General features: G+C 51.5%; 6 protein-coding genes across 6 annotated transcripts; 3 read left to right on the forward strand and 3 right to left on the reverse strand.

The window, feature by feature from the left end:
- Nucleotides 1-872: 872 nt before the first annotated feature.
- Nucleotides 873-2,555, forward strand: TGAM01_v209238 (hypothetical protein; the record flags this gene model as incomplete). Its single annotated transcript, XM_018801956.1, has 2 exons — nucleotides 873-1,351; nucleotides 1,427-2,555. 2 exons carry the CDS (start codon nucleotides 873-875, stop codon nucleotides 2,553-2,555), a joined length of 1,608 nt encoding a protein of 535 aa, XP_018664781.1.
- Nucleotides 2,556-5,321: 2,766 nt separating this feature from the next.
- Nucleotides 5,322-6,672, forward strand: TGAM01_v209239 (hypothetical protein; the record flags this gene model as incomplete). Its single annotated transcript, XM_018801955.1, has 3 exons — nucleotides 5,322-5,399; nucleotides 5,457-5,740; nucleotides 5,829-6,672. 3 exons carry the CDS (start codon nucleotides 5,322-5,324, stop codon nucleotides 6,670-6,672), a joined length of 1,206 nt encoding a protein of 401 aa, XP_018664780.1.
- Nucleotides 6,673-7,448: 776 nt separating this feature from the next.
- Nucleotides 7,449-9,591, reverse strand: TGAM01_v209240 (hypothetical protein; the record flags this gene model as incomplete). Its single annotated transcript, XM_018801954.1, has 2 exons — nucleotides 7,449-8,924; nucleotides 9,007-9,591. The coding sequence occupies 2 exons, from the start codon at nucleotides 9,589-9,591 to the stop codon at nucleotides 7,449-7,451; spliced, it is 2,061 nt and encodes a 686-aa protein (XP_018664779.1).
- Nucleotides 9,592-11,463: 1,872 nt separating this feature from the next.
- Nucleotides 11,464-12,726, reverse strand: TGAM01_v209241 (hypothetical protein; the record flags this gene model as incomplete). Its single annotated transcript, XM_018801953.1, has 1 exon — nucleotides 11,464-12,726. The coding sequence occupies one exon, from the start codon at nucleotides 12,724-12,726 to the stop codon at nucleotides 11,464-11,466; it is 1,263 nt and encodes a 420-aa protein (XP_018664778.1).
- Nucleotides 12,727-16,428: 3,702 nt separating this feature from the next.
- Nucleotides 16,429-18,525, forward strand: TGAM01_v209242 (hypothetical protein; the record flags this gene model as incomplete). Its single annotated transcript, XM_018801952.1, has 2 exons — nucleotides 16,429-18,194; nucleotides 18,252-18,525. 2 exons carry the CDS (start codon nucleotides 16,429-16,431, stop codon nucleotides 18,523-18,525), a joined length of 2,040 nt encoding a protein of 679 aa, XP_018664777.1.
- A 1,290-nt stretch (nucleotides 18,526-19,815) lies between these two features.
- TGAM01_v209243 (hypothetical protein) lies at nucleotides 19,816-21,970 on the reverse strand (the record flags this gene model as incomplete). Its single annotated transcript, XM_018801951.1, has 4 exons — nucleotides 19,816-20,022; nucleotides 20,106-20,569; nucleotides 20,627-21,302; nucleotides 21,428-21,970. The coding sequence occupies 4 exons, from the start codon at nucleotides 21,968-21,970 to the stop codon at nucleotides 19,816-19,818; spliced, it is 1,890 nt and encodes a 629-aa protein (XP_018664776.1).
- Nucleotides 21,971-22,831: the final 861 nt, after the last annotated feature.

The raw sequence follows: 22,831 nt of genomic DNA on the forward strand, positions 1-22,831 counted from the left end.
ATAAACCTCAGTACTACATACCTTTAAATGAATTATTTACTTCATAATAGCATTTAGTATTATCCTTGTTCCTCTATGAGTTCCTTTAATACTTATATAAAACGGGTTTATAAATCTGGTGTAAATGCTAAAGAACCCACAGTTTAGTCTTGCAAGGATAAACCAACAAGCCAAGTTCCCGCGCAGCTACTGCAAATAAGCGTCTTATAGTAATATCTGCATTCTCAAAACGGAATGAAACGCTTATTTATTCAATGGCAACCCACTTAAGCTTACGCTCCGCGTAGATATTTATGTTCCGCGTAGATATTGACCCTTCGCGCAGATATCTCCCTCATTAGGCAATGCATGGATTCCCGCGACAGTCGAAGGACTTTACAACTTGCCCTACGAATCCAGGCTGTGAAAAATATTGCTATTAGTTTGCAAAGGATTCGAGTAACTGCTACGTAGTAGAGGAAATTATACAAAGTACAAATAGTATATTAGCTGCAACTCTGCCGTTTAGGTGTTTATAACAAGTGACCCACAGTCAGATCTTGCAAGGGCTTAATAGTTATTTGAGGTAATATCATTGCCTAATTCAGGATGTAATACCTTCTCAACACGAGACCCACGCACAGTTTTGTCAAGCAAATAGTCCCTGAAGACCCTTATGGCATTGCCCATCTGCATTTAAATCGAATGGTGTGCAGCTAATCCTCCAGAGTCATAAGTTTGGGTGTCTAGTCGAGGCAAATCAATTCTCCTTATAACATATATATATATACCTGCGCCTGCCCTTTCAAATCTCCTGGCTTGAGGAACACAATCAGTACTTGACGTATTGAACAACCCATACCGACTTGCTCAGCCATTGTTTGCTTTCCACAATGTCGTCAATTGATGCCATTGTCGTTGGCGCTGGATTCTCAGGAATCAGCGCCCTGTATCAACTTCGACAACAAGGGCTGAATGCGAAGCTATTTGAAAAGGCCCCTGAAGTTGGCGGTGTCTGGTACTGGAACAAATACCAGAACGCAGCCAGCGATACTCCTAGTGAACTCTACAGATTTAGCTGGGACAAGGACAACTTGCAGACTTACCCATGGCCAAACCATGTTCTTCCTCAACAAGAAATCCAGGGCTACCTGAAGCACATTGTGGATCATTATGACTTGAGGCAGCACATTCACTTTTCTTCTGAGCTCAAGTCTGCATCCTTTGACCAGGCTGCATGGACTGTCAAGTTTTCTACAGGCGAAACCTTCAAGACAACATACTTGATTCTTGCTGTAGGAACATTCAACAAGACCGTTTGGCCTACTTTCCCTGGCCAGGACAAATTCAAGGGTCAACAGTACCACACAGGGTGAGTCTTTCGGTCTCTTTGAAGCGAATACTACTTTTAAACCATATACTTGAGAACCAACTGCTGACTTCTCAGACTCTGGCCCGAGCATCGCGACATGCGAGGCAAGCGAGTCGGAATCATTGGAACCGGCTCTTCAGGCGCTCAACTGCTCGTCGGTCTTGCAGACGAGGCCAAGCAGGTCATCTCGTTCCAACGCTCAGCGCAATACGTCGTTCCCAACAGCAAGAGCATCGTCCCACCCGAATACAGAGACAGAGTCAACAAGACCTACGACGATATCTGGGCCAAGGTCCGAAAGTGCCCGCTGGGATGGGGCTACGACGTCAAGACTACAAAGACGTTTGACGTTAGCCCAGAGGAGAGAGAAGAGGTCTTCGAGGCGGCGTGGAACTCTGTCTGGGGCTTCTCCATGACTTTTGACACATTCGCGGATGTTGTGACAGACGAGGCGGCAAACAGAGAAGTGTGCCGCTTTATCCAGAAGAAGATTGACAAGATTGTCAAGGATCCCAAGAAGCGCGAGACGCTCTCCCCGCCCAAGGACGCGCTCTGGGACAAGCGACCAGTTTGCTGTGCCGGCTACTACGAGGCCTTTAACAACGACAACGTGGATGTTGTCAACTTCAAGAAGACGCCCCTGGTCGAGATCACTGAAAAGGGCATCCGCACTTCAGAAAAGGAGTACGAGCTGGACGTCATCGTCTACGCCACCGGCTACGAGCAGGACGGCAGCTGGGCCGAAATCGACATCACCGGCCCCAACGGCAAGTTGTCCGACAAGTACGTCGAGGGCTCAACCGCCTACCTGGGCGTCTCCAAGGCGGGCTTCCCCAACCTCTTCTACATGATTGGACCGCAGACGCCGCTCGCCAGCATCCCGTCGATTGCCGTCTTCCAGGGCGAGTTCCTCGGACAGCTCATCTCCAAGGCCGAGAAGCTGAAGAAGGAGACCGGCAAGCCGATTGTGGTCGACACCGTTCAGGAGAACGAAGACGAGTGGGTGAAGCAGATCAACGCCATTGCCGCGGCAACCGTCTTCCACAAGGGAAACTCGTACTTTTTCAGCGACCACAACACGCCTCGAGCGCCCAAGGATGGCAGCAGACACGTGCTGTGGAGTCTGGGAGGTTTCCACTCGTATGTCAATGCTTGTCAAGAGGCGATTGACGCGAACTACCGTGGATTCATATTCGCAGCCTAGAGATGCGGCCATGTGAAGGAACGCCTGTTTTGAGATTGATGATGCTAAAAAGAAAAGTCACATGTATTTATTTCATGACATTCGTTAGAGTAACTGGTAGATTTGATTACAATAACGACAAGGTGTTGTTCCTTACTTTTGGCGAGTGATGTTTCCAATGCTTGGGGCGTGATGCATATGCTATGACGAAATCTAGCAAAAGGGATAGAAAAAAGGTACATGTAGATTCTATAAACCTGCTACGAAAAGCTGGGAGTTTCAGATGCCTCAACGTACTATGCTCTAATAATGTGTAAATAAAGCAGATTCTCAAGCGCTTGAGCATTTTCCATAACTCAGGCTGTGAGTGTCAATGAATTGTTGTGGGCTATTAGTCAATTAATGTAGATTTTCTGTTGACCTCACACCGCCTTGGCATCTCATCTATATGAGAGTATAATGCAAGCGGGACAGCCATTCGAAGCTTCTATGCTTGGTGCATTTGGCAGTCTATCTCATCCTCTGACGCATACCTGCCAAGCAGCTCAAAGACTTGCCGATCGTCCGTACCTTGTGCCTCTCTCTGGCTGTCTTTGATCATCCTCAATCTCCTTGTTTCTTCAGGTATTGCGCGATATCAGCTCTCTATATCGCTGATAGTTGGCCTGAGCTGCTGAGAAAGTACAAGCAAGCAGTCCGGCTGGTGGCAACTCTCCGTGCGCAAAGGGTAACTGAAGCCTGACAGCGGCTTCTAGTATACCGCCTCTGTTGGAATCAAGCCTCTCGATAGCTTGCTGCTGGAACTCAACAAGTGCGTTTTGGTCTTGCCGTGCGCATTCTGCCGTTTCCATAATTGTGTTTGCATACGGGAGGAAATTATTGAAAATAGAAAAGAGAGCTATCCCGGGGACGAAATTACGCATGGCAAGAATTGACTGAACCCCCCAGAAAAAGAATTCACCTCTGGCTCTCATCTCTTCACCATGCAGCTCGACATGTAGCCTCACAGCCCCTGGAAAGAGTGAGCCGCCTTTGATGGACGCTTTGCTGAACAGAGAACGGGCCCATAGACATCTCTAATGATCTAGTTGTCTAATTCCCTCCATGGGCAACAGTATGGAACGTAACTTCACCGTCAGAATGTATCACTGTCATTGCGTGTGCCCATATTTGGGCTGTAGCCTGTGATATTGACGGCGCAAGTAGCTCTGAATATAACATTTGCGTTGTACTGGTATGCTAGGATTCGGGCTCTTGGAAGGGCTTCAGGCAGAAGATCTCAACCAGTTTGTAATCGACTATTCTTCTGTCCAGGTATTCTCAGAGTGGCCATCGGAGTCGCTCACGTTCATGCCATAGACTGCAACAAAACTTCGCAATATCAGTATTGGGTCTATATGTTGCGGAGTTGAACAATGACTCTAGGTTCGCATTTCTGGGGTCACTGATGGTCTGTAATTAATCTGTGTTTGGTGCAGCGGCCGGCTTCTGGTATGCGATTGAGCAGTCAGCATTGATGCAGACTCAATGGCGAATGGTCAAGGAACAGGCCATGGCACCTGATCGCGCTCCTGTTTGGAATGTTCATTAATACGGCAGGTGTTTACGAAGAGCGTGAGGTTCGTCCATAGGGATTGGCTATTGGACAATCGGGAGACAATTGGTCGAGAGAGGCAGGCAACGTGCAAGCTTTACAAGATCAGGCTGTACTGTGATTTATCAATTATGAGTGTCGTTATAAGCAAATAGGATGAGATGTAAAGAATAATAACTTCCCTGTTGATAATTGGAGGCAAATGGTAGTGGTTTAGTAGAATGTTGAACTGTGATGGACACATGAGACGTTTCGCGATATAGACACTCCTCGAGTGCCATGTACTTCGATTTGACTTGTGAGTAGTCGTCTATCAGTTGGTTTCGCCTTGTGCTATGCAATCATCTTCCATATGTTCTGAATCTTCAGTGCCCATAAATATCTTTCAAGCGGAACCGTGTGGGCTTGTCACTAGATCAGCTGCATCAGAAACAACTGACTTAAAACACATCAACAGCAAGTTTCATTCTCTGTTGTTAGCCATGCGTTGAGCTAATTCTACGTAATGCAGAGGACAGCGTGAACGAAGTCGCAAACAAAGATTTGACTACCTAGGTATTCTTCCTCAGTTATTATCTAACCGATTGATCCAGCTGCATCGCAATTTTAAGCTCAAATATCCCCCAAAATTTATCTTAGACATTAAAACGTTAGTTCTTATTGATGCAGCCACACATCTCGCTCAATGTCTTACACGACAACTTCAACTCCAGTCACTGCTTACTGCCGCTTACACATTTCAATCTCTTTCTTTGTGCCAACGACTAGAAAAAAAAAATGACAACAGTAAATAGAAATGAATTAAAAACGATCAAGGCACTAGACGGATAAGGCATCAGACCAACAATTTGAGTTTCAATTGAAGCCTGATCACGCCTCTTTGTGCTAGCATCCAATGACAGAGCAAAGACGAACAAGCCTCAATTGTCCAAAGAAGCGCGCGCATACCAACCATTGAGATCAATGACACATTCAGAGCTCTTCTTTTTTTTTTATTGCATCTTATTCTATTTACGTCTAAGAAAATTACCTCTCGCTGTATATCTGTATAGAGCTTGGCTGTAGCCATGAGATAATCTCAATGTTGATTCTGAAGCTTCAGCTGTAGCTCAAGCAGGAGGCTTTGACTGTCTGCCAACCTATCATCATTGCTACATTCCAGACTTAGATTCGAATTTATAAATACAAAAGCCATGACTCTTCTCCAATCAAGAGCTTCCCCAGAATGCATCCTCGTCGGCGAGACCAGATCAGACATTGCCGGCATCGGTGTTAGTCACACTCACATCCTCCTCCTCAATCTACAAGAACTAAACAATCAATTTTAGATCATCGTCGGCTTCGTCGGCCAGGCCGTGATATCCCTCTGCCTCGCCGTCTGGGCCTTCTTCTTCTCCAAGCACGGCTCCTTCTTCCACGGCGGCCACGCGCCCGAGAGCATCGAGTTCGCCATTGAGCAGAAGCGCCTCGAGTGCGTGTCCGACATCCTCATGGTCGGCAACGACATCCAGATGGTCGTCGGCACGTCGTACATGATCTCGGCCTTTTCCAACATTGAGAAGATGGATACGTATCATCTGCATCTGGTGTTTGACATTGTCAGCTTCGTTGGGTGAGTCTTTCTTCTCCCCCCTTTTCTTTCTCTCCTTGCGTCTTCCTATAACTACACCTCCTATCTCCTTCATACAACTAACGCAGAGTCAACTCAGAGTCTCAAGCGCCGCCGCCCTCGTCTGCTGGACCTACTGCGACGTCCGCCTCCACCGCTCCTCTCACGCCCACGACTGGGCCCATCATCTCTTCGAGCGGCACTTCGCCTGTTTCCGCTCCCCCCATTTCACGCCTCGCCACCGCGCAACATACCTCTTCGCCTCGCTCTATCTCGTCCTCACCATCTTGCTCTGCGTCGCCCTCGATGACTGGGCCCTCGACCAGCGCCCAGGCCGCTGCTACTTCTCGCACCTCGTCACCAGCTCCGGCGCACCTCATCCGATGAGCGACAAAGTCTACGTCTCGTTTACTGCTTCTTGGATGATCCTCGTCATGATGGCCGCTGCCTTGTCCGGTGCTCGCTGGCGGCATACCATCCTTGTCCTTGCATTCTTGCAGTTCCCCGTCCACTTATACATGGCGCTGGCTTTGCGGTCTGCTAACCAGGGCAAGTTGGAAGGAGACGGATATGAAAATGAGTGGGATTTCGGCCAGACTACCGCTGTGATATTGTTGGCTGTGGCGGCGAGGGAAGTCTTCGACAAGAGCCTCGAGTATTTCTTCTTCGAGAAGGACTTGAAGAAGAGCAGGGCCCTATCTAACAGGAATGATAAACGGAATGGGCATGACGGGTCTTCTGATGGCCATCAGTTGAATGGAATAGCCAGTGCTGAAGAAGGGCATACCTTTTACAACACCAGCAGCGCGTTATATGGGGAGCGACTGGGAGAGAGATCGTCACTTGCAAAAACGGCGTCGAAAGCGACCAATTCGGGGGATTCCAAGATGGAGGAAAGGGATGGATTTCCTCGGCATGATAGCAGATCATATTGACTAGAACCACTATTATAGAGCATGCGTATATCAAAGTGCAGACATTGAGCCGCAACATCATATAGTAATAGAAATTTCACGTATACAAAGTACGACTCAGACTCTACTGCTCTAACATGCAGAGAACACTTCACACATTCTGCTTAAATCATCACCAAAAATAAACAATCTTCTCAAACTCAACATGTACGTTTTTGTATTATGCACCATGGCATTTTGCCAACAACCTGCGTCCTTTCAGCAGGCCCCTTTTCCTTTGTCGACGTAACCCCACGGATCTAAATACTCTTTCCAGAGCAGCAATCCCTCAAGAGAAATGATATACCGCCTACCTTACCAGGCGTGTATATATCAAGTTTCTTCCTATTTCCCTCAACTATTTATTTACCGACAATTAGAAAAACCCTTTTACTTGCCTCGGCAACAGTGGCCCGAGAGAGTTCCTTCGATGCAAGCATTGCTATCCCTTTTCCTTTTCTCTCTTTGTCCAAGAAATGTTTTCGCGTTGCAACGGTGTACAAAAAACCCCAAATTCCCGAGGTCTCCTCAGCCACTATCCTTTTGTCGCTTTTCCTCTCAACCTTGGCCTCTCAGTAACAGCCCTTAACCGAAGTGTTGCATACCATGTAAAGCCACCGCCGAAGAATGCCGGTCAACGGGACGCCCAATTCCACAAAACAAAAATAAAAATCCATTTCTTGCTTCTTGCTTCTGATGTTAACCCTCAGTCTCCTATGCATCTCCTCCTCCATGTCCATCTAATCTGTTCAACGCATCTAAGACTCGCCACCTAGAGAGTCCAGCTCCTTGATAACGGACGTCTTGGTGTGGATCTTCTTAAGCTGAGTATCCTCGAGCTTCTCACCACCAGCAAGGCGCATCTCCAGGTCCTCAATGGCCCTAACTTTCTTCTGAAGACTGCGAATCTTCTTGGCATTGGGATTCTGTGATCCTGCAGGTTCGGTGGGAGCATTGGGAGGAGGTCCGGAGTGGTGGTGCTGGTGTCCATTCTGGCCGTTTTGGTTGCCATTCTGTCCTCGAGGGCCACCCTGCTGGGTGTTGCTTCGGCTACGAGGCCCCGTGTTGTTTCGAGAGCGGCTCCTGAATCCGCGGCCGTTCTGGTTGCCGCCGGCCACTCCACGCCTATCCGGGCTGCGGCCCTCATGGTCCTGAGGCGGTGGGGCAAGGCTGGCTCCTCCGTTAGGTTCGGGCTCGAGCTTACCATCGCCTTGGTTGTTCTTCTTGCTGCGCTTCTTCTTGTTCTTCTTGGCGGCGCCATCCTCGGCAGGTTCCGCTCCAGGCACGGTCCGAACGGCCGGGGTCTCAGCCAGCTCAGCGCCAGGAACGGCACGTCTCGCTCTACCAAATCCGTTCATGTTCACATTTTGGGTTCCATTGCTAACGACGTGAGCAGCGCCACCCTCATCTTCGCGCTTGAAGTGAAGGGGTGTGGCCAGTCCACGAGCACCTGGTGGTCGGTAGGCTCCGGCAGGCTTGCTCGGAGCCTTGACATTGCTGAGGAATGTCGCCGCCGACGCGTGCGCAACAGGAACAGGGCTGAGCGGATCGCCGCCCTCGATGTTCTCCTCGGTAGCAGGTCGCCACAGAACGCTGTACAGCTCAATCATATCTTCGCTGTACATGAGTCCGCCGGTGACGTGCCACAGCTTGACACCGTTGTCAACGCGCAGACGAGGTGAGGTCGTAGCCGTCATGATGTAGCGGCTGTCGGGGCTCCATTCGCACACACTGGGGTTACCACTCTCGATGGTGCAGATCTTCCGGTTGTCCTTTTCCAGATCATACACGTCAATCTGACCAGCAAGATTGCCGAAACCGGCAACGAGGACGAATCGGCCGGTGGGCGAAAAGGTGATGGTGTTGCGGGGTCCAAGGGGGAACGAGTGCACCGCAACGCCGCGGTCGTTGAAAATGGTCGTCTTAGCAGGCATGTAACCATATACCACGCCAAACTGTCGAGACGAAGGCGACCACGAGACGTCGTGGATGGGACCCTCCTTATCTAGTGTCACGCGAGCATCTAGAGAGCCGTTGGTGCTCAGCAGATAGAGCGTCGTCTCTCCGTAGTAACTCTTGCCGGATCGGTCCACGTCAGTTTGAGCCAGGACCAAAATGCTGGATCCCTGCTTGTTCCACTTCAGCTGCACTTTGTCTCCCTTGAAAAAGGTCTTTTGAGAGATAGGGTTCTGGAATGCGGGCACGTTGAAGACCTTGACGGCGGCGGGTGCTCCCTAGACGAGAAAAATAAAATGTTAGGATGGTGAAAGCAGAGACGCATTGGATGATCAGGAATCCTGATTGGTGAGGACTTACCTTGCGCTCGGGGACAAAGACAGCCACGGCATGTTGGGTGCCAGGGGCCAGGGCGAATTGGGTGACTCCCTCGACACGCAGCTTGTTCCAAACTGTGACGAGGTCATGGCTCTCAAAGAATTGCACTTCGTTGGTGACCTGACGGGCGCAGTAGGCTTCGTCGTCGGTGTACTGCAGGTTCCAGTTGCCCTGCTGCTTCTGGACGAACTGACCTACGGGCTGCTTGGCGGAGGCGTCAATACCCTCCTCGACGGTGCGCCAAACCTTGAGGTTCTTGGTGGCATCGCCGGCCTCGTCCTTGGCCGGGCGCTCCCAGGTGATGAGAAAGGTGCCCTGGGGAGAGAAGCCGAGCTCGTAGACGTTGGCAATGGGCAGGTTCAGGGCTGATTGGCCGCTGGCGGTGTCGACGACGCTGACGGCCTCGGGCGTTGCCCAGCCAAAGTAGCGGCCACAAGGCGAGTAGGCACAGCACCGCAGGTTTCCCTCGGGCTTGGTGAACCCAGAAAGGGGCTCGTAGACCGGAGCGGCGTCAAAGACGCCAATGGTCTTCTGGGTTCGGTAGGCGAACTGCAAAGGAGGTGCCATGGCTAGTCAAAGTCACAGAAAATCTCCTTGGTTGAAAATGGCAGTTGGTCCGGGATTGCAAAATCAAGTGTTCTTGTCTTGGCTTCTTGTCGGTATCTATCAATTGAACCGCAAAGTCTTTTCCTCGCTATCTGCGGGTGATTGCGCAGGCGAGCCAAAAAAGGGGGGTTTGTTTTGATGAGATGATGGGAACTCTCCGCACTGCAGAAGATCCTGACAGGCTGTACAGACAGCGGGCGTCAAAGGGGAAAAATCGGTGGAAGTGGATAGATATCGCGCTTCCGTTCCGCCAGCAACAATAGCAATTATTGATGCTGAGAATCTTTGCAGCAAGAAAAAAAAGATGCCAGAGGATGACTTCTTTTTTCGGTGTCGGCGAGGACCGGTGCTTTGTCTCTTGCGGTCGTTTTTGTCGTGATGTGGTGGGAGGAAGCGTCACTGCCTTGTCGATCGAAGGCGTTTCGGCGGGCACGGGCACGAGCGGAACAGCGGCGTCAAGATTGTTCAAACCAGGGGAGGCAAGAAGAAAACAAAGTCGACGACGCGCTGACAGGAAAATGGAAAAAACGACAGAGTCCAAAAGCACAAGATGGAGCGAGAAGAGAGAAGAGAAGATGATTGCAAGCACCCAAGGCGAGGGGAGACAAATTGGCTGGCGACGGCGGTGCCGTGTTGCTTGTGGGCTGGGAGGGAAAAAAAGTAAGAAGAGAGGCCTGTGGCGGCAAAAGTGTGGGCGATGTTTTTTTGATTTTTTTTTTTTTTTCCATTTTTTTCCTGGCTGACCCCACCGCTGCCGCCGCAAGGTTCAAGGCTTTAGTAGTAGTTAGGGGGAAGACAGCGAGGGAAAAAAGCCAAGTCCCCAGCGCCACGCTAAAGGCTAGCAAATCCCTGGGTTTGGGAAGGAATCTATTGGTGCCCGGGCTTGCCCAGCCAATCAATCTGAATAAAGGCTGTTATCAACTGCCATTGGCACTGTGAGCGAGCAGCCAGTCACTGACGCTGGACAATCATGATACACATTGTTGGTCTAATATGTAAATAATTACATCTTGACAAAGGCTAACTAACATGATTACACAAGAGGCATTGCTACTTGCTGCATGGTTGTTCATGATAACTGTGGCTACTTCTTACAATTCGTCACGTTCTTCATCTCCTTGATCGGGCTTGCATCTCACCCCAGATAAGGCACCAGCTGCAGTGATAGACGTGCAGCACGCGTTTGCTGGCATTTCACATCACACAAGGTCTCTAATTCGACACCCCATGACACGCATTAAGCCCCATGCAGTTGAACAAGAAAAATAAAATACAATAAAAAATGGAGATTGAGCTGCCATTTGTTATTGTATTTTTTCCACAAGGCAGTATCCCAGCGGCTAGATTGCCGCATCAAGGAAAAAGGTGCATGTAGGATCCCAGGTTCCAAAACCTAGTGGTTGCGGACAACTCACGTACATCCCACTTGGTCTCGTGGGCTAGACACACGAAATAGATTAAATTGTTTGTACACGTCATATGGCCTTTTGTGTAGGTGTTTTAGCTGCATTCGAGAATCATACATGTCAACATACTACAGTATGAGGAAGCGTGTGTAAACTTCAGTACTCCATAGATACTTGTTAGTCGTAGACACTTGAGGTACCTGGCTTACGGAGAATATTCACACCTGGGCTAATTTTAGCAGCGCAAGTTCATCTCCCATCACATATTCTGCATGCACCTAATAGATAGCTTTCCCTACTTAGAAGCCAATTAAGCGCTATTTAATATGTAATTTCCAAAGATGAATGCCATGGTAATAAACTTTGCGTGTTGGTAGAAATCATAACATATTGGTATCATTGAAAGCGCCCCATTTCCTTCTCTGCACTACCTCACCTGCAGCTTCTCCCGCCATCCGCCTTTTTCGAATAACCACAGGGCTTCCACGGCGTACGCCCGGCTGCCCCTGTGGCCGCCCTCGCCCATGCTCGCCTCAGTTAGACTCTCCAGCACCCGCCCCTCCTTTATGGCGGTCCAAACTCCCATGGCAATGGGGTGGTTCAACGTGGTTCCCCATTCACCGCGCCCCAGCCGATACAGAATGCGGCCCAGAGTTTGGAATGCTATGCAGCGCTGCGCAGGGACGGCACTTCTTGCCAGTCTAGCAAGTTCCGCAATAGTGTAGCCGGCGGCTTCGGGGGCTTCTCCGTGATGATGCAGTCCAATAGACGAGGGAATCGACCGGCTAACTCGCGGCGAAAGGAAGCGTCCACGGAAGTCGAATCGCAGGGCCGAAACGCTGATCTCGGGATGGGGATAGTACGATGAGTCTTTGTCGGCAGGACTATCTTCAGTAGGAATTGGTGCCATCCAAGCCAGCTTGCTGGGGTCGGCAGTGAGATTGGGAAAGTATTTCTCGTGAAGAGTGGCGAGGAAATTAGGATCGGAAGGATTTAAGTCCGGGAGGCTCGGCGGGACGGGAAAATGAGTTGATTTTGGGAGATCAGTGATTGGGAAGAGGTCGGGCGGGATTTGGGATGGTGCACGATCTTCATCGTAGTTGTCAGCGATTTTCTTGGTTGACTTGGCCTGGATGGCAGCTGCGGGAGCAGTTGTGGGTTTGGGTTTTGATTCTGGCTCGACCGTCTCTGCAGTATCGTCTTCAACGGTAACAGCTTTTGACAAATCATCGACGCGGATTTCGGGAGGCGAAGGCGATGGAGTAGCCTCTGGTTTCTGGGGCTCCGGTATGTTGAACGGCGAATTTGCGTCGGGCTCATCAATGGTAGCTCTCTGGAGCAGGCGTTGTATAAGCGCCGGGTTCAGACCCTTCATGATATCCTCTTGCGCCTGTGAAATCTCTTGCGGTGTCATGTCACTAATCTTTTGCTGGTTCTCGTTATCTATGCGCCGTCTCTCAGCTTCGTCAAAGCTTAGCGACTGGTCTTGCTGCTGTGATTGCTTCGGCTGTGACGTCGATGGCTCGTTTGAGGGACCGCCATTTCGCTGCTGCTTGAACGCCGAAGGCTTCCATCGCCTTTTGTGCTGAGGAAATCCGGTCGAGGAGACGGAGCCCGAAGGGAACTCGACAGGTTTGGCAACCTTTTGGTCTCGCTCGACGATATCGCCAATTAGCAGCGTGGGATCCATGGTGCTGTTGGATATAGCTGTGTTTTTATTGGATTGGAAATACCTTGCAATGGGCAGCAGTCGAGAAAATGTTGGCGGGGTGGAGGATGCCGGCAGAGACCCACACATATCGATAAGGAGTGCTCCACTGTGGAAGTGTCCGAAGAGCCCATATCGCACGGAGTACAGGGCGTTGCCACCATCCAACTGCTGCACATTACTACTACTGCCCATAAAAATTTACCTCAGGTAGGTGGCATCAATCTCGTTCGCTCATCTGCAGGGCAGCAATGCATGGCGCCGCGTCCGGGTGCATGCGATAGAATCTATTGCGCAATGCTCTTTTCAAAGAGCTACTCCATGAATCAGGCGACGCAGAATGGCAATGACAGGCGAGTTGTTGCGGCTGAGCCGGAAAATCCTCCCTCGCAAGCTGTGACTGTTTCAGGCTATGTAGGCCTAAACTTTAAAAGAAGTTGGAGCGATGCTAATCCATCTGTCTTGCAGCGCACCATTAAGGCAGTAATTTAGCTTGTCATTATACGTGCCCGGTGGATCGTTATTATATTATTTGAAACGGGCAATGAAGCGACTCACCATCTGTCAGCATGCTGCTGGGCAATTGGTAAAAAAGCACTCGGCTTCAGCCTGCCGTTGAAACAAGAAACCCCCCACGATTGGGCGCCGCTTAGCATTTCTAGATCAAATCTAGAGTTTCGGAGGCCCAGCCATCCAGGCGCACCGCCACACCTGCATTAGTGCCACGCGGGTTCCCAGCAAAGCTGTAGCGCATGACAGGGGCTTAATTGGCAAAACGGCGCAGAGCCGAAATGCAGACAGCTGAGACAGTGTCGTGGCATGGCTTGTCTTGAGGCTGAGCACATATTACGAAATGCCATGACTCTGGTGATATCTATACCATGTTAGCTAGCACTTGCTTGCACTCAAGGTAGTAATAACAATACCTTGGCAATCACTATACGCGCACATTTTTGTCGTTTGTGCCAACTGGCCTCATGGCGAGATTTGACGAGAAAAGGGCAGCGAGCGCAGCAAGCGTCGCCTGATCGGCAATGGCTAGCGATAATTAGCAACACGCCACGCCACATGAGTACTGGTAGCAGCACAAGGACCTATTCCTCCGCGCAGCTAATGCTTTGGCGACGCGTGCGTCTTGTGCCGAAAACAGGGCAGCTGGGAAAAGCGCCGACATTAGCACCCAACGCCGTGTAATTTGCCAGCAACCAACAGCGAATTAAGTTGACAAACAGCCCTTTTTTTCTCCCTTCAATCTTCAGAAGAAAAAGAAAAGAAAAGAAAAGGAAATATTCTGCATCGTTGGTCAAGCCCTATTCTTCGATGCCATCCCCTTGGAGCGGCAAAGGAAGCTGGTCGCGGCGACTTTAGCGAAGCGAGACCGAATGTCTTTGGTTTTTAGGGGGGGTGTTGGACACAAAAAAGCTGCTGGGTAATAATAAGACATGCATCAAGAGGTGCAGCAAAATGTCTCACTCTGCTATCCGCAACGACGCCCAGCTACTCTTGTTTCTTCATTCTCATCTCCTGTTCCTCTTCTCCCCCCATTCTCCAGGCCTTCCTTCATCTTACCCAAATGGGCGCCCGCCTAATCAGACACGGCGCAGCTGATGGCCACCGTCGTAGCGGGCCGCGCCTATCTGGCTGCCACCAGCCATGCCATGAAGATTTAAAAAAAGACACCGGCGGCGAGCTTGCGAGTGGGGCGCTCATGGTGCTCCATTTTGGGGAAGACAGCCAATCAGAGTCTCGTCTGGTATTGCTGCAGCGCGCTTCTCGGGTCAACAGAAGCCTCTGTGCCGCGTCTAATACGCACGTTGATTGGCCCACTGGCCGATGGCCCCTACTCTGCGCATCTCAATAGCGCCCCCCACAGCGACTTTGTTAGGGGACTCTGGGGTGCCGCAAGGCACGACGAGTACATGGGTCAGACCACGCTACTGTGCCTGTTTCTCAACCTTGCATCCTGAATTCTCCGGCAGCGGCCAATCGTGTATCACCGGTCGATCGCGGGTGCTTGTCGGGGTTTTGCAATAAATATCGCCAGATGTGAGCTTGGCAAATTCTGACAGCTGCCGCTATAAATATTACCAGACCGGCAGTCATTGGCGATCGCTCATCACAGATGCTGCTCCGTGCTCGCCTGCGCCATCGGAAAAAGAAGCTCGATTGGCGTCCCATACGCAGCATCTTCTGTCTACAGCCTAGTGCAGATGCCTTAGTCCCGTGATCCGACGCTAAACCCTGGCCGGCCCAGCCCCGGTCCTGGCGCTGCTGCATATTCGTTCCCTTTTTTTTTAGAGACCCTGGCCTAGCCTGTCAAATAAGAGTTAATTGCAGACCCGCGCCAACTTCGGCTCGCATCTCTCTCTTTTCCCAGTATTGCCGGCTTTGGCTCCTGGTACTTGTGCCGTGGTACCACGTCTATCAATTCCGCTTGCTGGACGCTCCGTGCTCCATACTGTGCGCCAACCGGCCAGCATAAAGCAAAAAGAGACGAGCAATTATTACTAGACTAGCCGTGCTACGCTGAGTTGGTTTCCTGCTGCCAGCACCTACTAAGAGCAGTATCAGTATTCCATATTATTTCATACCGCTACACCCCCCAGCCCCACGCCCAGCCGAATTCGAAGCTGTACGTGTAAGGCATCCATCCCATGCCATCCCCATGCTGTCCTGATTAGCATTTCCATTGCATTATCCCGTGTAATCGCCAGTGACCGAAGTCAACCGAGCTGCTGAGGTTTTCCCAAACCACGCGCTGGCCGTGCCCCGTTTTTCTGGTCTTCTGGGAGAAAAGCACAACTGCTATATTGCCGCCACCCCCAAATCGAGCCAAAAACCCCCCATCATTCCCCCCTCCCGCCTCTTTTCGCCAGCCCCCTTCGGAACTCTCCCCTTTTCCCTACCATTTTCCCTCTCCCAACACCGCCTTTGAGCGCAAAATCGCCGTTGCTCAGCCATCAATCTCGCACGTCCGCAGCGCCGTCGCCATCGCCAGACGCAGCTGCCGTCAATCGTTGCAGGCGCCTCCAGCTGTTGCAGCCGCCGCAGCCCCGCAGCCTCAGTGCATCTGCCCGCCCGCCGCGCAGCCTCCGCCAGCGCCCGCCGCCAGCGCTGCTCGCCCAAGAGGCCGATTGTGAGGCTATTCGCAAATCCAGCCTGGCTCCACTCCTCACGTTTCCAGTTCCCCCCCAGTCCGGCTTCCGGCCACTCACGTAACGTCACACTTTCTGCACACCATCGCCTGCCTGCTTGCTTGTGAAGGGCCGCAGCCTTGTTGACGCGCCATTTGCAAGGCTGCGATTCAAACTTCTTTTTTTTCTTCTTTCTCTTTTTGTTCATTTGTCTGTCTTTGTTCAGACCGACGGGCCGTTTGTGTGTGGTGTTTGCCTTGTTCAATTTCTTTCTTCTTTTTCCTTTATTCATTCTTGAGCATTCATGTTTTAATCCTTAATTCTACAATTATTATTTTTCCCGAGGAAGAAAATACCGCCATCGAAAGCCATCGACGCCGAGGAATCCCACTGAATCTTCACGAAAGTTGTCCATCTCCAGCATCTCTTCTCTTCTCGCCGCATATCTGCATCCTTGATTGGTCATACGCTGCATTGCCCCCAGGTTAAAATTCGACACTACTAGACGGCCATCTCAGCCTCTCGCTTCCGACTTCGCGTCGGCCCTAATATGGCTGCTGCTGGAGACGCATCCACGCGATTCGATTCTTCCGCCGGCGAACTCTCGTCTCCCCCTTCAGGCTCCCTCTCAGAACCAGGGTCACCCTCTCACGGGGCTGGCCGCCGTCCCGAACCCTCTGCAAAGCGCTCAGGACCCGAAATGGACCAAATCGTCGTCAGCGGCGACCAGAACTCGCAGCAATATGCGCAACAGTTTGCGCCGCCGCAGCCACCGCCGCCAGGCACCGCAAGCCCTGCGCCCGGTTCACGTACACAGACTCCAAAACGATACTCGCTCATCGACGGCGAATGGGTGCAACTAACAGCCGCCGGAGTCCCGCGCAAGAAACCTGGACGCAAGCCCGGCTCCGTCGTCAAGCCCAAGACCGCGGCAGAGACCGCAGACCAGCCCAAGGTGCGCCGGCCACGCAAGTCTCGCGAGGCAGAGACGACACTGCCCGTTCAGCGCAAGAGAAAGCTGGCGCCGGCGTCTGATATCGATAGCGACGCCCCCAGCCCCAGGCCGCTGGCCCCTGCAGGCACGGGACCGCCGTCATCATCCCCGTCGCTGCACGCTCAGCTGGGCGACTCGCTGACTTCGACGCCGCAGCATCAACTTCAGCAGCTCCCGGACCGGCGATACTCGCCCAAGATGCAGAAGCGCGAGGGCTATCCAAGCTCCATGCAGAGCATCCTCAACGCCGACCCGCCGCCTGCGACCCGGTCGCCGTCAAACAGCATCACCAGCCCGATTCCCGTGCGCACCAGCGGCCAGAGCTACGATCCCATCCGGGGCAATTATGATCCCGTCCGAGAGACCATGACCTCGCACTACTCCTCAGCTGCTGGCTCGCCGCGCGCAATCCTGGCCGCGCCGGCCCATCGCTCGCCGTCCATTGCCAGCATGATCGAGCCTCAGCCCGCCTCCAAGCCGTCGCCCAGCCAATCTCACCTGGCCTACCCGCCTGCCATGCCTCAACCGCGATTGCAGGCGCCCGACGCCACACCGTTACCGCCTTCTCCGTCCTACGTTCCCAAGACATCGACTTCCACCCCCGCCAACCAAACCCCTGCCCTGAAGCCTGCCGTCCACGAAATAAAACGCGACGCTCCAACACCTGCGCCGGCGGCTCCTGCAGCGACCCCGCGGCCAGTTGTTGATCAATCTAACTTCACCACCATCGCAAACGGGCCCATCAAGAAGGTGTCACCAAAACAAAAGCCCATCACCGGTGTCTCAACACCAAAGACAGACATGCTGGACGAAACCATTATGGAAATGGACGAGAGGTCAATTCTCGACTTTGGCAGAGTCCGCCCGGGCGAGGAAAAAGATACGCCCACCATTGTCCTCACCATCCCCATCACATCTGGTGAAACAAACAAATATGTCAATTTCATGCGCATGGCTGAGGACCAATACGGCTGGGACGCCTTGCATCCTCGTCTCGCCGCCAATCGAGACCGCAAGGCTCGCATTGCTGCCGCCGCTGCCTCTTTAGAAAAGGTCGAATCAGGTCGCGAGTCTGGCGACGAGATGTCGGTCGACCTCTCTGACGGCGAGGGAAGCAATCCCGATAATGGCGGAGTGAGCGGCGCTGACGCCCAAGCCAAACCCAAGAAGAAGCGAAATTTCAAAGAAGACCAGTACGATGTCGACGATGACTTTGTTGACGACTCTGAATTGCTCTGGGAGGCTCAAGCCGCCGCCAGTCGAGATGGTTTCTTTGTTTATTCTGGTCCTTTGGTTCCTGAGGTTGAGAAGCCTACCACTGGGTATGTATTATTCCTTTTTTTTTCGCTTCTAAGACTACGCTTACTTACAAAATGCAGTCACGAGGAACGCCCTAGGCGTGGACGAGGCGGAAGAGGCAGCCGAGGAGGAGGTCGAGGAGGAGCAACACGAGGAGGAGCAACAACCGGACGCGGTGGCGGTCCGGGCTCCCGAGGCGGCGCCGCTACAAGAAAACCTCGCATCACGAAATCCGAAAAGGCACAACGAGAGCGAGAAAAGGCAGAGAGGGAGAGCATGGCCAAGGCATCCGCCAATGGATACCCTCTCCAGCCGACTACACCATCGCTTTCTGTCCGCGAGCTCGGTTCCTAGAAGGGAGAGTGGATGATTGCAGAATACGGCGACCCCCCTTACGAATACATAATGTTTTGACGACTCAGGAGCTATTCAGCAGCTTTTTTTTCCTCGTTTCGTTTTTCCTTTTAATATCCGGCTACTCTGTATGCAAATATCTAATGTTAGCGACCGACGAACGATCTCATCTCCATTTCGATCTGCGGCTCTAGCTGGCTGACGCCTGTTCTTTTCTTATCATCACTGGATGGCGTTTACCTCTGCGATTGAGGTGCATGCCTCTTAACCGTCCTACTAGGACATGGCAAAGGGGCCATACAACCCCTGGTTCTATCTGTCAAAGGGACAATTTTTTTTTCCTTCTCTTCATTCAGCAATGGTTCACAGAACATCATGTGATTCCATATACTTTGATACAGATGTGTCTCAAGGCGAGCTTTGTTTGACTTCTATTTGTGTTTCCTTCCGGTTTTCCACTAGTTTTGTGTTTGACTTTCCTTATGTCTCTTTGACATTCCGTTTCATTGGTTCTTGGTTTCTGTTTGGGAAATTGTATCAAGGGCAGAGGGACATTGGGCTGACGGTAGCGGCGTTTATACGGATTTTGGTGGAAACAAATGAAAGGGCAATGAGAGAGAAAACCGTGAGCGGAAAGGGGTGGGAGTTGGGAAAGAAAGAGTATTCAACTGGGTTCAGACCTGACAGGGATTGATGGAAATGCCGTTCTCTCATGGGGGGGGATCACTGTGCATAATGGGCGTGAAAATAGATGGCTGTCTTTTCCCTTTTTCCTTTTCTTTTCCTTATTTTCAATCTCATTCTTCTTTTCCTCTTTCTCTCTGTTTATGTGTGCGATTTCATCATCTTCTTGTCGGACGGGCCTTTTTCATTCCTTTTTTTTCTTTGTTATCCTTATTGTTTCTTTTCATTGCGAGTTATTCAGCCTCTTTATAAAATACAGACTTTAAAGAGACTTTATATTGAAAATGGAAGTAAATCTTCCAAAAAATTCTTTAAGCGCTATGCCACCGCCCAACGAACATCTCCTTTTAGTAACAAGTAGTACCTCATTCTCATCAAGTACTCGTCCTGAACACCTAAATACATACATACTAAGTTGCATATATACAGGCAGGCAGACAACAAAAGACGTTTCTTCATCTCCCCTTCCTTTTTGCGTACTTATCACAAGCAGATTCACACATGAATAAAAATAAAAGAGAGGACAGAAGAATATGAAATACTCTCGCTTTCCTGTTCTTTAGAAAGAAAGAGCGAAGAATAAAATTTGAAAGAATCATCTTTTTTTTAAGCAAGGCTAAACTCTGCAATCTCGCCCATCTCATTCTTCACCTCCTCGCCGACCTTGTACGAGGCCCGCCAGCGCAGCTTGACGGATTCGACTCGCTGGTTCCTGTTGCCGGTGTGCCAGACGTCGACTTCTTGGGTGACGCCGCGGCTCTGCTTGGGGGAGAGGGCACGGCCTGTTTGGGGTTTGAGTTGGAGTTCGTAGCCCTGCGCGAAGTGAAAGCAAAGGTTAGTTTTCAGTTTTGAAGCAAAACGAAAATATGAGATAACAAAGAAGGGGTGGAACAAACCTTTGTGACGGCTAGTTGAAAGTGAAGCTCATTAATAGGCTGCGCAGTGTTGTTGGAAAAGGCAAAGACAATGTTGATTGCGTTGCTGACAGCCGTGCTTCGCTTCGCCAGAAAGTCGGTCCTAAGACTGGAATTGCCAGCAGTTCCCTTATGCTCTGTGGGCTTGGCTGGGGCTTGTTCCGTCGGCAGGGCAGATGAGAAATTCCACTCGTCATCATCGTTGGAGACGGCAGCGGGCTTTGGCGCGGGAGGGCTGGTGGTGAATGAAGCAAAGGCATTGGAGGCAGCTTGTTGCGGTGGTGACGTCTGCTGCTGGTAGTTGGGCTGAGGCGTAGCGGACTGAGAGGCGGGAGGAGATGTAAAGGAGGCGAACTGAGAGAATGGAGGAGGTGTGTCGTTCTGCCCAGCTCCTCTGGCAGTACTGCCTTGGGTTAAAGATGAGAGGAGTGCCGGTCCAGGAATATCTAGTAAAGGTTAGTATAAGCGTTCAGGGTTCGCTGGGATTTGGCTGCTTTGCTTACTTTGGTTTGATCCAAATCCTAGAGCAATGCTGCCGCCTTGCCCAAAAGTGTTCGATTGGCCGCCAATGTCCAGGCCAAGGAGGTCATTCTCCAATCCGCCAGCTTGCGACGAGCCTGCACCGTTGCTGCCGTTGCTCTGCGCGGCATCGCCGTCAAAATCTATTAGCGACAGCTCGTTTGCCGCCGATGCTGGAGCTCCCGAGTGTGATGGCGGGGGCGCGCCCGCAGCAATCTTGGCAGCGCCGTCCATGTCGCCCTTCTTCATCAGCTTATATCGCTCAACTGTGCGGTGTATGCTGTCGTTGATCTCCAACAGCCTGGCCACGGCCTCGTGATCGTCCGACTCCTCTTCGCACATCTTCTGGATCTTGGGTTGGGCGCTCTGCAAGGCAGCGGCGAGTTCGCTGAAGACGTCGCCGTCTTCCATTTTGTCTCCTGCCCTGAACGCTTCAAGGCGTTCCTCTAGTAGTCTGGCCTTGGCTTGGATCTTGCCTACATCCTCAGCAGCTTTGGCGCGATAGTCTGTCTTGGACCTGGTGTCATAACCGGCCATGACCTTCATTAAACGGTTGGCTTCCTGGAGATCCTCGGGGGTGCCTCGGCGGATAAGCTCTTGTAGCTTGGCTGACTGCGCCTCTCGCTCTTCTTCCTCCATCTCCTCGGCCGATTTCAGATTCTACATGATAAGATCAGTTAGCATTGCATCTATAATATCTAGCAGCCAGATCTCATATGAATGCGCAATAGATGACAAAGATGCGCTTCTGCTCTGATAGCGAGGCTAGGGGCAAAGCAACTCACGTCACTGGGATTCAACACGGCAGCATCTTCCCTCCGCACTTCAGGGAACATGTAACCCTTGTAGCTGAGCAGCCGGTGCATGTCCCGGATGAAGCCCAGATCATCTCTGTACCGGCTCGTCTCGCAAATCGTCATGCGCCATTCCTCAATGAGCTCAAGGATCTTGTTCTGGACGCGGGTCGGCCGAATTGGAGGACGCTCCGGGAATCTCCGCACCAGCTCGTTGAGGAACTCCTTTGTGCTGATCTGCAGGTGGAAGGGGTAGCCGCAGTTCTTGACGCAGATATCGAGCAGGCTGAGGGCAAGCAGGGCAACATTGGGGTTGCGGTGGTTGACGAAGCCAACAATGGCCGTGGCAGCCTCGCGAGGGGCGGTGCCCTTCTTGCTGTTGATGAGGTCCGAGATCTCGAGGTTGAGCGCCAGATTGGGCTCGTAGTTTTCGGGGCTGCAGGCTCCCTGGATGAAGCGCAGGAGCTGCGAAGAGGAGCGACCAGCGTCGCCCCAACGATCGCGAGTCGCGGCGCGAGCAGAAGCAGCTTCCATCTTGTGTTATATTGCGCTGCGCTGGTTTGGTGGGAGCTCAATCAAGCCCAGGGCAGCTGTCCTGCGGGGTCGGTCTCGGATCCAAGCCGCAGTGTGTGCTGTTTATTGTGTATCAGTTGTCTCTATTGCTGTCGGCTCGACCGATTGCAGCAGCGATTGGAATCGTGATTCGAAGCCGGGGAGGTGCAAAAGCTGGATTCTCGGGTCAGAAGCAAGGCCAAGGACGCCGACGTGGCCGGAGCTGGAGCGGGATCAAGGCGATGGCCTCGTACCTCGTAAGCGGTGCCTGGTCGCAGCTCCTTCAACGCCGCAGTGGAAACGCCGGTTCGGACGAGACTTGCTCATCCATTCGCCTCTGCTCTGGCGACGTGGTCACTGGGTGGCGGAGAGAGGAGAGGCAGCAGCGAAATGAGCGCTGGAGGTTGCTGTAACGAATCGAATGGCTGTGTTGCTACCGCTGCCTGCTAGTGGTCGCGCTTTATGTAGTTATCCGGGGTTTGGTCCCTGCGGAGCGCTGTGGGCGCCGGTGGCCCGGTAGTAACACGGCGTTGTTGAAAGCTGCCGTAATGAATATTAGAAAAGTATACGGACTCTTGAATTTATTCATATCTTGATGCCGTTTAACGTTACTTGGTACCGAAAATCTGCATTGAGTCGCGGCTAAAGTATACACTGTAAACCTATTGTATGTTGTTAATCAGTGATGTTGTCCATGCATCTCGAACTATACCTAGCAGATGCACCATTCATGTCTCCCTAAGTACCCCAATTACAATCTTATATATGTTACATTCCATTTAATTGTAATATTAGCTAGTCAAGCACACCACGCAATCTACTATCAATTGTTTTTGTATTTAT

Source organism: Trichoderma gamsii (assembly GCF_001481775.2).
Source record: "Trichoderma gamsii strain T6085 chromosome Unknown Scaffold_44.2, whole genome shotgun sequence".
Taxonomy (NCBI): domain Eukaryota; kingdom Fungi; phylum Ascomycota; class Sordariomycetes; order Hypocreales; family Hypocreaceae; genus Trichoderma; species Trichoderma gamsii.